This window comes from Struthio camelus, chromosome 2 (genome assembly GCF_040807025.1).
Source record: "Struthio camelus isolate bStrCam1 chromosome 2, bStrCam1.hap1, whole genome shotgun sequence".
Taxonomy (NCBI): domain Eukaryota; kingdom Metazoa; phylum Chordata; class Aves; order Struthioniformes; family Struthionidae; genus Struthio; species Struthio camelus.
In genome coordinates, this window is record NC_090943.1 from 22,703,593 (window position 1) to 22,717,562 (window position 13,970).

A 13,970-nucleotide genomic window follows, 5' to 3' on the forward strand; every position below is an offset into this window, starting at 1 on the left:
TGTTTAAATGGTTTGTTTTGGACATAAGGATATCAAAATTTACAGAAAAGTTTTCAGAATATATTTTTATTATATAGAATTCCCCTGGCTTGGTTTACTGATTGTCCTCTTTTTGCTGATTAGCAGTCCATCTCTGTATTTTTCCCAAATACAAGCATTATAAAAGAACAGTAATGATGAAAATATATGTTAAACATGACTTTGATTATGTTAATGACATTTAATTGTTGCTGTCATAATACAGACTGTTTATCCAAAGGGGAAGGGAGAAGACTTTAGGGTGATAAACATCTAGCTGTCAAAGCTGGCATCAGATTTTCCATCTCACTAGTTGCACAAAACAATCTCTTAGTATATAGTCTTCATATTGTATTAAATATCAAAATAATATTTGTTCTGTTATTAACCTCTTGATATTTCATGTGATGTTCAGTAAGACACAAAACATTCATAAATGATTTGTGGATAAGCAAGCAGTAAGCAGTTCTATTTAGTTCCTCTTGGTGCAGACATTAATGACTATTACAACCCAGTTGCCTAAACCAGTAATGTGCAGTGATCATTTGTCTACTGATATTTCATTTAGTCAGCACTGACATTTTCTTTTCCAGATACAACAGCTGGTAGATAAATAAACTTCATGATCTCAGTCCACTGCTACACAGCTTTGTTATTTTCTTTTTGTAATCTCACCACCATGCTTTTTTTCCTGATGATTAACATTAACAAATACCAACATTTATTGCCTATAAGGCCCGAGAACAGCAGCATGAATTTTGCAGCAGTACGTGAAAACCCTCCTCCCAGTTTTTCTCTTTGGCCTCAACTGACATGTGAGCCCCCAGCAACCTGCTGAGCTACCTCCTCCTTTAGCAGTTCCCCCAACTCAGTGGTAGGTCCCTGTCTGGGAAAATCCCTGGTCTGTCTGGCACATTATCTCAGTGCACATTTCAAAAAAACTCCTAAGTCTCTCTCGTTCGGGTCAGTTACTCTGTGACCACACAACTCCTCAGATTTGTATCAAACCTTTTAAGAAACGAGGAAGGGGCAGCTCTCCTGCACCCGTGAGGCTAGTGGACCCAGTGCTTCATCTAATGATAAACGGGCTGGTGTTTTGAATACAAAGGCATAACTTTAAAATATATACATAAGCTAGAAGCCGCTGCATCAGAACCTCCTTACCAGCAAAAACCATGACTTTCCCTGTTTGTTCATTAAGTAGCTCTGCCCAAGCACAGCAAGCTTCCCTTTGGCAGCTTTCCCCTCCACAGCACAGGAATGCAGAGTACAGAAGGCTGTAGTGATCAAAAGGGAGCCCCACGCTGTGAGAATTAGTCCCTAGAGAGAAAGCACTACAGGTGCTGCGTGTCAGGCATTAACAGGTGTCTCTAGGAAGGACTAATTAGAGGACCCCAATAATATCATAGGCAAACTTAATCAACAGAATAAGCCTCTTGCTCTTAAAGAACGGGTCCCCCCAGCCCTGTGGGTCTTCTCCCACTATGCTGCTCCTTCTCCCAGCTCTGGTTTTCACGGCGCACTGCACGCTCCCAGCTCCGCGGGGGAGGAGAGTGCCCGCTAGCTCCCCGAGTCAGGAGCTGCAGGGAAAGTTTGCCTGCCCTTCCGCCGCTCGCCGACGGCAGCGGAGCGGGGCCGCGCCGAGGCTCCCCGCGACCGGGCGCCTTCCCCCACCCGCCCCGCTGGGGGGAGGTGGCGAGCCGCCCGTGAATACCCAGGAGCGGGGCTCCGGGCACCCCGTTAAGGGGCCAGGCAGGGGACTGCTACTGATCCTGAAGCGGATTTATACCGACAGCGCGAACTTGAGCGGAGAAAAGTCCTAAATGATCATTAAAATAAATAAATAAAGTTACAGAGTGCTCTTTCCGGAGGAGCCGAGGCGGAGGGGGATGGAAACCTCAGCAGGCAGCTCCAGCACGACCACCTCGGGCCTCGCCAGGCCGGGGGGGGGGGGAAGAGTAAGCCTCCCCGGGGGCAGATAGCGCAGGGGGAGCCCCTAACCCCAGGGGCGCTCCTCGGTGCGCGGCGGCGCGGAGCCCCCCGGAGCCCCCTCGCTCCGGGCCTCGCGGCGCTGCCCCGGGGCCGGCTCGGCCCCGCCGAGCCCGGCAGGTACCGGCGTCGCTTACCGCGGCTCTGCCTCGCCGTCTCCCCGCCGGCGAGCTGGCAGCGCTCGCTCAGGCACTGGAAAAGTAATAGAAATCCAGCGGCTAGTTTGCTTCTCCGCAGCCTCGCCATAGCACGGAGCCTGCCGAGACAACTCTCCGGGGGTGCGCGCCGCTCCTCTTCGGGGGTGGGAGACGTCCGGAAGCTGCAGAGAGCAGCCCTAGCAGGCGGCAAGTCGCCTTGTGCGCGGACTTGCTTTCATTTAGCGAAGTGGCAGGGGAAGAAGCCGCCGGGGTTGAAAGCGCTGGACTGGGTCGGGGGCTCGGAGGGGGGGGGGTCTGTCTTCGTCCCCCCAACTTCCACGGCGTAGCGGCTTTCAGTCCAGCGACATCACAGCCGGGGAAAGCAAGCCCAGCCTCGCCTGCGAAGTGCCAAACTCTCCCTCCTCGCAGCCTGCTGATAGATTTTAGGAGAGCCACTGAGATCCTCCCTTCCTGGCCTGCCCCCACCCAAATCCCTTCCCCCGCAGGGTGAGGCAGGGTGCCTCGGGGACGGTGCCTCCCCTCTGTGCACTGCTAGCGACAAAACCTCTCCAAGGGAAACGAGCGGGGAAATCTCCCAGCCGGATCCCGCGGAGCCCCGGCCCCGAGCCGGGGGGAGCGGACCCGGAGGGCGGGCGGATGCGCCGCGGCGGAGGATGTGCACGGAGGGAGGGAGGCAGGCAGGCAGCAGCACGCCAAGTTCTCCCTCTCTCTCTGGGAGGTTTCCGCGGCCGGCGGTGTCAGTCCAGGGGCGAAGCTGCCCCTCGGCACGGCCCCAGGGGCGAGGGCAGCCCGCGGGCGGTCCCCGGCCCTGCAGCGAGCTGTGCGCGGCCGCGCTGCCGCCGCCCGCCCGCCGCGCGGGGAGGAAAGGGGGAGCTCGCCTCGGCCCGGACCGGCGGCGCCTCCCCCCTTCTCGCTGAGCGGGAGCGCGGTGGGGCGCGGGCGCTGGAGCTGCGCGCCGCGCGGACCCCCCTCCGCCAGCGCGGAGCGGCGCGCTGCTCCCGGCTCTGAGGACACCCACAGGGCGCGGGCGGCCGCGGGGCCCGGCGCGGGGGCAGGACAGGGACAGTGCGGAAAGTCCCTGCGGGGGCGGCTGGCTCCCACCGCTGCCCGGGACGGCGAGAGCGCAGCCCGCAGCCGCCTGGTGATGCGAAAGCTGCTTTGCGAAGATGCGCCCGGTTCGCAGTACAGCAAATCAAAGCGGCCCTCAATCCCCCTCGGCGCGCATCCCCCCGTCCTTCCGGAGAGACCGGCCTCCCTTCGCCCCCCTCTCCCTTCTTTTCTTTTTGCCAGAGGAAGAGTTGCTCATGTGCACTTATCACTCCAAAGGTGCAAGGACCGGGGGCTCCCCTCCTGCAAGGATGGATCCGCGTGCTTCATTTAACGCACCGTGCATAATCCCATCCCGCGCATTAGTCTGCGAACAAGGGCGCGGCAGGCCGAGGCGAGCAGAGGGCGCAGCAGCCCCGCGCGCCGACCAGCGGAAGGGGCAGCGGGCACCGGCGGCGGCTTTCACCACTCGAGCGAGCCGTCGCTCTCGTTACCCGCTGCGCTCCCCGTAGGGAGCCACGAGTGCTCCGTGCTCTCAACCCCTGCTACAAAATAATTAAATTAATTAGGACGACAATTAAATTAATCAAATAAATAGGGCTACAGAATGTCAGAGCGGATAACTAATACTTAATCACAAAAGGACAGCCAATAACAGGACCGTGTTTTTCCTTAATTTACCCCTGTTTCTGAAATTAAGAATTCATCAGCTCCATTGTAATTGTCTCGCTCTTTAATCTTTGACATGCTTACATGTAAATCAAAGCATAACACTTCTGGTTTTAAGAAGTTTATTTGAAGTGAAAGCAGAAATTTGCAAAGTCTTTTCAACATTTTAAAGTATAAATACTTAAGGATGCTGGAGGGTAATATCAGTAGACTCTATCCTCTTAACAGTGGGCCCTTCTTAGTCCAATCTTTTTGTATATAACTTAAAAATAAAACATAAGGATCCTTATCAGCAAGTCCAAATACTGCTAAAAAATAACTTTAGATTTTCTCTTTTAAGAAGAGAAGACACTGGAGAAGGAAAATGAACTTATCTTAGGTAATAATGGGCATGAAATCCTGGCCTTGCAGAAACCTGTGGGAATTTGGAGTGTGTGGTCACCAACCAGGTGATCTGGATTATGCCACAGACTTTTGTGCAAATTTGGTCAAGTTATTTTTAAAGCTATTGTTGTTCCTTACATAAAATGGGAAAGAGGCATTTCCTCCTGCTGTCCAAATAACAGTTTTTTTTTCCTTGACCAAAGAAAAAATGTGGTCATATTGCCAAGTGTTCCTCAAGTTTTGCTGGGGCTGCTGAAAAGGCTATTGAGCTTTTGGCCTTTAATGGAAGGAGCAGGGAGTTAATAAGTTAAGATTCAGCCTCATTATTAAATGAGAATAAAAATAGTAAAGCTGAAGTAAGAACTTTCAAAATCTCATGTAATCTGCTTGGGGAGTTTATTTTTTTGGATTGTAGATTAGCATATCACCAAGTTATAGTAAATCTTAAAATAAAGACTTGAATGTTTTGAAAGAAATATATGCACATCTTTGTTAAAACAGATAATAATAAATCCTTCAAGCTTTCTATGTATAGTATAGGAAAGCCTAAAAGAGGACAAGTCAAAGTTCCTTTCATTTTCAGTCTGCTTTTCAGTCTTATACACAAGGTTTATAGTTTCAGATTTATATTTTTCACAGATGCAGTACAAAACCTCTGTGTGCTTGAGAAAGGAAAGGGTAAGTGATACTCAGTGGAAGCATGCAGTTGCAGATACAAAGGCCAGCAACACATCGGTCCCACAGTCCTAATTTGCAGTTCTCTACCAGTTGTGTGACAGCTTTGCAATGCGCACTCTGCGAGGTTAGCATCCAGTCATTGCGTTCGGAACCTCTTGTGCTCCAAGGTAAAAATCAAACCTAGCTCTCCACGCAAGACTGCATTCTTTGTCCCCTGTCTATTCCAAAAGATAATCAAGACCTATATCTTGGCATAATTGCATGTAAAACCACAAACAAAACACTGTAACGCACTGAAAAAAATCAAATGAGAGTTAGTAATGAATTCTGTTTTGATTAATGACAACATGTCATTGCTGGAGAGGCATTCACAGCTGAAAAGATGTATTTGTTCATTGTTATTTATAAAGCACAAGTAAAACTGAATGAAAACTTTTCTTGAAGGCTTCCTGAGTTGATGAGCTGTATTTATTTGGAACACAGTGCCTGTGATAAGTTTTCATTTCTCTCACATGCTTTTATCCTCACCCTCCTTGCACATTATCTCATCTCTCTTGGGGATAAATCTTGCGGCGGCATAAACGGCAGTGGTTCCATAGAAATCAATGTGAATGCTTTGATTTTCAGCAGTCAAGGAAATGGCCTTGTATTTTTCTCTTCTTGCTTAGCTCCAGCATCCCTGATTATAACATCAATCATTCAGGACAGAAGGGTGGGAAGATTCTCCCTGTTTATTGTATTGGTCTGTCATACCACTTGCAAGCACTAACTCTCCTTCACACATTCACAAAAGAATTTTCTTATTTTTCTTCTTTTCGTATCGACATAGTCTTTTCAACATGTCTTCTGAATTCACTGCATCTGATTAGGAAAAGCCAAGTTTTAGAACTTCTTTTTTCTGCCTTCTTTAACATGTTGTTAATCTATTCTGCTCTAATAGGTACAGATGAGACACCCATCAACTAGCCTCCCATAGGTGTTCACTGCTAGCCTGGCAGGATGCCTGCTTTTGATTTTGAGAAGTCAGGGGAGTATCTCTGCTTCTTTTGGGAAAGAGGAACTGATAGATAATTGCAGCATCCATAAGAGCAGGGAGAATGCCTCTGTCTCCCTTTCCAGGAATAAACCAAAGTGAGTTTTCCCGTTTAGTGAACTTGCCCTTGGTGTTATTCTGCAGAGAACTGTGCCTGCATGTTAATAAATGAACTACAACCAGCAATATCTACTTCTGCAACTGAGCAGTATCTCACAAATTACCTACTTTCCTAGAAAGGCATATAGATAATAATACTTGATCTGCCAGGATTGTTCCATGTAGGGACAAAAATGAGTATGTCACCCTTACAGTGCTAGTAGCCCATAGCTTGATGTTATGAATCACAGAATCACAGAATCGTTTAGGTTGGAAGGGACCTCTGGAGATCATCTAGTCCAACCTCCCTGCTCAAGCAGGGTCACCTAGAGCATATTGCCCAGGATCACGTCCAGACGGCTTTTGAATATCTCCAGCGAAGGAGACTCCACCACCTCTCTGGGCAACCTGTTCCAATGCTCTGTCACCCTCACAGTGAAGAAGTTTTTTCTCAGGTTCAGATGGAACTTCCTGTGGTTCAGTTTCTGCCCATTGCCTCTTGTCCTGTCACTGGGCACCACGGAGAAGAGGCTGGCCTCATCCTCTTGACACTCCCCCTTCAGATACTTGTACACGTTGATGAGATCCCCTCTCAATCTTCTCTTCTCCAGGCTGAACAGGCCCAGCTCTTGCAGTCTTTCTTCATAGGAGAGATGCTCCAGCCCTCTAATCATCTTGGTAGCCCTCCGCTGGACTCTCTCCAGTAGCACCCATGTCTCTCTTGGACTGGGGAGCCCAGAACTGGACACAGTACTCCAGGGGAGGCCTCACCAGGGCTGAATAGAGGGGCAGGATCACCTCCCTCGACCTGCTGGCAACACTCTGCCTAATGCACCCTAGGATCCCATTGGCCTTCTTGGCCACAAGGGCACACTGCTGGCTCATGTTTAACTTGTTGTCCACCAGGACTCCCAGGTCCTTCTCTGCAGAGCTACTTTCCAACAGGTCAGTCCCCAGCCTGTACTGGTGCATGGGATTATTCCTGCCTAGGTGCAGGACCTTGCACTTGCCTTTGTTGAACTTCATGAGGTTCCTCTCCGCCCACCTCTCCAGCCTGTCCAGGTCCCTCTGAATGGCAGCACAGTCTTCTGGTGTGTTAGCCTCTCCCCCCAGTTTAGTATCATCAGCAAACTTGCTGAGGGTGCACTCTGTCCCTTCCTCCAGGTCATTGATGAATATATTGAACAAGACTGGGCCCAGGACTGACCCCTGGGGGACACCACTAGCTACAGGCCTCCAACTTGACTCTGCACCACTGATCACAACCCTCTGAGCTCGGCCATCCAGCCAGTTCTCAATCCACCTCACTGTCCACTCGTCTAGCCCACACTTCCTGAGCTTACCTAGGAGGATGTGATGGGAGACAGTGTCAAAAGCCTTGCTGAAGTCCAGAAAGACAACATCCACTGCTCTGCCCTCATCTACCCAGCCAGTCATTCCGTCATAGAAGGCTATCAGATTGGTCAAGCATGATTTCCCTTTGGTGAAGCCATGCTGACTACTCCTGATCACCTTCTTGTCCTCCAGATGCTTAGTGATGACCTTCAAGAGGAGCTGTTCCATCACCTTTCCAGGGATGGAGGTGAGGCTGACAGGCCTGTAGTTTCCTGGCTCCTCCTTCTTGCCCTTTTTGAAGACTGGCGTGACATTGGCTTTCTTCCAGTGCTCAGGCACCTCTCCTGATCTCCAGGACCTTTCAAAGATGATGGAGAGTGGCCTAGCGATAACATCTGCCAGCTCCCTCAGCACTCGTGGGTGCATCCTGTCAGGGCCCATGGATTTGTGGATGTCAAGTTTGGACAAAAGATCTCTAACCTGATCCTCCTCCACCAAGGGAGAGTCTTCCTTTCTCCAGCCTTCCTGAGTACCACAGGTTGAAGTTGCACATAGACTTTAATGCCCTGAAATGAGTTTGCCATTGTGATTCACCTCCATCCCACTGGAGCTGTGCTTATAGCTCATTACGGCTGAAGAAGGTGAATAGTGTTGCTACTGAGAATTCGGCTGAGATGCTCGTTTTGGTATTGACAAAGCAAGGCGTGTTAGAGCTGTACACTTAGAGTGCCATCCAGCCAACTGCTGCCTCTGTCTCTACCAGTTTGAGAGGACCGTAGCAGTCTAGCTGATCCACTAATCGACCATGCAAAACTGAGATATGAAGTATGAAGCAGGAGGGTAAATTCTGTGTTAACTAGGGAAGTACACTCACTTTCTGGGGAAGCTGCACTGTGCTTTTAAATATTCCTTCGTGCCTTCCCCCCGTTCCAAGCTAGGAGAGCCTCAGCACTCAGCTTGATTTCCTGGGGCAAGAACTGAGATTCTTTCCCTGGCTGATTCACACCCCGTGGGCATCACTGCCAAATTCCCCATAACTCTGGGCATGGTGTTATACGCAAATATATGAGTTTGCATAATTGTGATTAATTGGAATACGCCTGCACTCTGGCTCTGAAAGCTATGTGCTTAATGCTAGCGCAGCTTTGTTCAGTGAAGCTTTCTGCTTATCTCTAGGTCAGCAGTGTGACAAACCTCCCATATGTACTGCCTTATGCCTATGCCTCAATCTATGGTTAGGGAGAGCTTCCTGTGGGGTAAAGAGAGAGTTCATATTCATGGTGTGGTAGACAGTTTGCGATGGGGAAGCTCGAACTGAGTCCCATTATCTCATGTAGTGATAAAGTGCCTGTGGTTCACTACCATTTTGGGGGGAAAACAAAATTAAAGAGAAACATTTCAGAATGCAAGACAGCATTAAAAAAAATGCTTGAGGTTAAACAAAAAGCTTAATCCAAACCAATTTTGATTCATATTAGAGCTCTGTAGTGCTTTTAAAAGGACAGTCATTTTTGAAATGGAACATCCTCTCAAAATGAGAAACCTGAAAGTTTCAACTAAAATTAAGATATTTGAACTAAAGATGTTTCAAACATATTCTTTCAATGAATCTTCATTTGCAAAATTGATACATGCACCAGCAATGCTACACCAAACAATACCTTTGCCCTTGTGATCAGAAGCTCCAAGCAGTTTCTAAACTGTGAAAACCACAAGGATGCAAAGCCCAAAACAGGGACTGGGAGTTCCAAGGCACCATACCATCTGTTGAATACCACAGAAGGCTCTGGCTGTGACCCTTATTTGACATATAACCCAGGACAGTGATAGGTATGGGACCCAGGAATAAAGGAAGAACCAGAAGGCTCCCTGAATACTTGTGATAGGGCCAATTTTAACAGGAAAGCTTATAATCAGCAAAGCACTGGTCAGCAGGCTGAGTTAAAGCCATAGGAGACCTGAAAGAGGCTAAAGGATGATACAGAAGAGAAAGCTACCAAGGAAATAAAAATGAGAGAACAGAAGAGCAATTTTGTCAGTGCCATTTCTCTGGATAACTAAACATATGGAGGCAGATTTTTTTGTGTGATAAACCATACATACCCAATACCCAGGCTCTATCATGAATGGCCACAAGGGAGCTGGTATGGGCTATGGAAGAGTATAGGGGCCAGACCAACCCATTGGGTTCATTATTCAGTTGGGCAGTGGGACCCAGCATAGGACTGTACACAGAACTATCACACCTTGTGTAGTGTGAATGTTGATACCAGTAGTCATTGAATTAGTTAATTTTAAGAAAACTGAGGGAAGTTTTTAAATGGAACGTCTTTTGACATTGAAAAGTCAAAAGTTTCTGCTAAAATGCAAATCAGTTTCAAACATAGTTTTTCAGTAACTGCATTTTCCAAGAAAGCAAGCCTTATTAGGATCTGCAGAACTACACCAAGCAAGTTCACATTGAGGCCTTTCTTACTGATGACCTGGAGCTGGTAAGGGGCCCTGAGTATTTGCTATAGCTGTAGTTACAGTTGTGAGTAAAGTTATTTATTTACTTAATCAGTAGAGGCCAAAGAACAAAATCAGCTGCTTGGCACAGCAGGGGAAGCCAGGCAAGGTGGCTGGTGTTAGAAAAGGTGGATGGGGTGGGATTAGATTTTAGACCAGCAAGCCTGGGTGAACTTTAGTGCTAGAATGATCTTAATGAATGTTTAGATCAGACAAATGACAGAGGAATAGACCTGACATTTCTGAATAGGGTCATGTGTCGTGTTAATGAGGGTGGGGGGAAGCTACAACTGGTGGCAAAAATTTGAGGGTTAAGTCATGAAAACAACCAGCACATTTTTGTGCAGTGGCCACAACACCACAACGCTCCCTGCACATCTGTAAGCTCGTTGCCCACTTGCCTCCCTCTGTTTCCTCACAGGTGAGGAAACCACACAGACTGCCCTCGCAGTTTACGGCCGGGAAGATCTGTGTGGCTTGGGTGGCCATGTTTTGCTCCATTTTGGGCCTTAAGAGTGTGGAACGTATTTAAGAGTCCTGCCTGTGGTCTGTATCAAATGAGCAAAGTATGTACATATTATATGGTGTTATTTCTTCAGTTTATCACCTGGAAGAAATAACACTGTTGGCCATGTGGGGACTGTGCAGGACAGACTTTGGCTTTTTCTCTGCTGTATGGACCGACATCTCTAGGTGCAGCTGTCACATCCAGTGAGCCACTGACCAATGACTATGCTGTACTGGGTGATGCAACAGAGAAAAGACATTTTTACCTCTCAGCTCAGGCTGTTCCTTCCTCACACATCTCCAACACTTTATCCCCTCATCTCACTTTCCGTGTCTCTCCCAATCCTCTCTGGAACTGAGCTACATATTTGACTTCCAAGATCCTTTGTATTTTCATCTCCCTGACAGCACAATGCAAACTTTTTGTGTGTTGACCTTTCCTCTTTCCACAGCCTTTTTTCCCCTCGCTCATTAAACATGTAAGTCCTGTTTTTGTTCTGGCCCAATATATAAATGTGGTATTTGCATAGGTTAGAAAAGCACACAAGTCCCATTGGACAACTTGTGCTCTTTTCTGAAAAACAGTGCAGCATTTCACTGTATTAGGGGTCTGTATTTTTACCTGTATTGCATTTGTCTCTACAGGCACAGTAGCTCTTCTGTAAACCTGGTGACTGGAATTTCCCTGCTTTCAAGGGGTGGTATTAGAGGATCTTTGTTCACCAGCAAATGGATAAGCAAACTTCATCAGCTGACATAGTCTAGCTAAAAACCTAAGGTCATCCTAAGGTCCGCTGTATTTTCATGTGCACAGTTTTAATGAACAGAAAAATTTTGAGGTCTAAACACATACAGAATGCTTTGGAAGAGTCTTTCGCTGCTCCAAGGAGAGGGAACAAATTTTCAGCTGCTGGGCAGTCAGCCTACTCCTCTCTGATCTCCAGCTACCTCTGTTCATTCGAGTGCTGCATGTGCCTCCTGCATGTGATTGTCCTGAAGGGGCCTGGGCCCTGCAGAGACAGAACATCATGTAGGAGCAGCACATGCAGACCACAAAACCTGCTGTGGAAACGTGCCAGCAGCCTGCGTCTGAAAAGCTGGCAAGAGGGCCATGCCTCAGCAGGCGAGCGGCGAAGGGGTCTGCCAAGCCAGCCACAGAGGCTGCAGCCTGTGCCGACAGAGAGCAGAGCTTGCTGGAGGTGTTAACACCGGTTTCACCAAACTAGGCTAAACCATCTTCACTACAGACCTAGTCTGGCTGCAAAGAAATGAGAAATACACAGTAACATTAGGACTAGCTATTTAGAAGCTGCTTTGGCTAAGATTTCACCTACGTTGCATATTTCCCCTATGCATGTTGTGAGGGAGAGCCTTAAAACACATGACACACACGAGGTGTGTAGGAACATACAGCAGATTTTCAAAATGCCACTGTGACACGTGTTGACAGCAGGCTCAAGCAGGGGATATTTCTTCAAAGGGGAGTATAACCTACCATGTTTTCTTCCTTCCACTTGCTATTAAAATGCTTCCTTAGCCAGGGAAGTGTTTAAGACAGTGAGAACACTCCCAAAACTTTTGGAGGCTAGAGCAGATGAATGTCCCATTTTGTCTTGTGTTGAAGTGGTCCCTGCCTGGATATTGCAGACTAGAAATGTCTCTGTAGTGGTTGCTATCTCTCAGAAATGCAACAATTATTTCCTCAAAGGTAGGTGTACCCATCTGCCAGGCAAGGGGCTTGGCCTAGCCAGTAACTCCTGCTTTCTGACTGCTTCCATTCCTTTTTGCAGTTAGGTTTCCCTGTGGCTGGTCTGATCTTTGCCTGAATAGCTCAGCCCCTGTATAACCATCTGGATGTGATCCTTTACAGCTTCTGCATGCACACTGGAGCCTGGCTGTGTGCCTAATGAGAGAAACTGTGCATAAGAGTCTGGTGAAGGGTGGCCCTTATTTGACAATTTTTCATGTCAGAAATCCACCCCAGCTAAGTGTTTATCTTGAGACTTTGATCTCAAAGATTTAGCTCTCCCTGTGGAGCAAAAGCAGATTCTTGGTCAGCTGTATCTGTAGTCCTGACAACCCTTTCAAATGTCTAGATGGTGGAAAGAGAGATGATTATATCCTCTTTTAAACTCAACTGCAACAGTTCAACTACTTAATATGTTTACCTCAGGGTGACCCTATTTATGCTGCTTTGTTTCATGGTACTGCAGGCATCTAACACTGTGAAAAGATGGAGGACAGCAAAATGATTCTGGGGGGAAAAAACACTTTTATAAAGAGTAATACGTTTGACAGGTGTATTATATCACATGTGGTCTCTGACTTTGCTATGGACCTAGAGATTAAGGAGTTTAATAATATGCATTTACAGCTAATATTTTTTATTTAACAATCTTGAAAACATTAACACCTATAGAAAGGCTATTTAGTTAGTGTTAATCAATGAACACATTAAATCCCAGAGATGAGCCCAGGAAACGTCCAAAATTACTGCATTTACTTTTTGCAGCGTAGAGAGCAGAGGGAGGAGAAAACCAAGTTACTGCAGTCATAACTGATGAAGGGCTGTCTCAGAGTGGTTGTACGGGGTAACAGAGTCAGGAAGAGAGATCTGAAAAGAGAAGGGAAGGAGATTCCAGCAACAGCCTCAACATAGATACAAACTCAAAAGGTTCGCCAAGATAAGCGAGGCGTTACAATACGAGATGCTAACATGCCAGGTCTGCCTTGTGCCAGCCAAGTTACTGGAGCGGTTAAGTAGGAAGCTTACAGGCAAGCATGACTGAGAACCATATTTTATTGATTATTTTGTAGCTTAGTTTCCAATTTTGTAGTTGACCTAAGTCTTTTACTTTTGCTAGAATAAAGCTTCTAATTTTCCTGTTAATCTGAGGGGGTATTTAAAATGAGTTCAGGCACTTCTGATAAATCAGAAGTCCTTCTCCTGCTAGTTATCTAAACAAACTGATTTTGCTGACAAACTCATTGGGTGTCTGAAATCTCAAAAATTGGATTGGATTTCACATCAAATTGTGCCTGGATATTGCCTCCAAGTGCCATTTTTTACAACAAATCTGAGTGTAAACCACTCTAGTTTAAGTAAAGGTGAGGCAGCTGACCTCTTCAGGAAAGCTGGTATTACGGTAAGCTTCTTTATTCTTGTAACATAGTTAGTTGTCCAACTCAATCTAGCAGCTCATGAAAAAATTTTCTGGTTACTGTTGTTAAGGTAGGGTTTGAGACTCATTTAGAAGCTTCTCCGGGAAATTCTTTCTCCTGACATGAATTTTGAACGCTCTTATATCATATGATCAGAAAAAGAAACCCAACAAAAAAACCCAACAAAAAACAATTTTACAGAAATGATGTATAAAGCCATTAAGTGAAGTCTCATGAAATCACTAGAACTCACTCCTTTTTTTCAAGGAGCGAGTATGAACTTCTGGATGGATTTTAATACTTGGTTGCAGTCTCAGTTTGTTGCATCTATTTCACTAACATGCTGAAGAAATAAGTCTCTGAAGAGGTTGCCAGTGTGGCCA

General features: G+C 47.0%; 1 protein-coding gene across 2 annotated transcripts in view; it reads right to left on the reverse strand.

The window, feature by feature from the left end:
* The window catches only part of PLXDC2 (plexin domain containing 2), a 276,014-nt gene extending 272,439 nt beyond the window's left edge, over positions 1-3,575 (reverse strand). The window contains exons 1-2 of one of the 2 annotated variants that reach the window (XM_068934616.1): positions 3,552-3,575; positions 2,145-2,574 (exon numbers count right to left, since the gene is read on the reverse strand). In XM_068934616.1, the coding sequence (XP_068790717.1) occupies positions 2,145-2,253 (109 nt within the window). In that variant the 5' untranslated portion in view covers positions 2,254-2,574; positions 3,552-3,575. Of the gene's footprint in view, positions 1-2,144; positions 2,876-3,551 lie in introns of those variants that run through there. The other variant, XM_068934615.1, reaches the window with a different exon arrangement.
* Between the last annotated feature and the right edge of the window lie 10,395 nt (positions 3,576-13,970).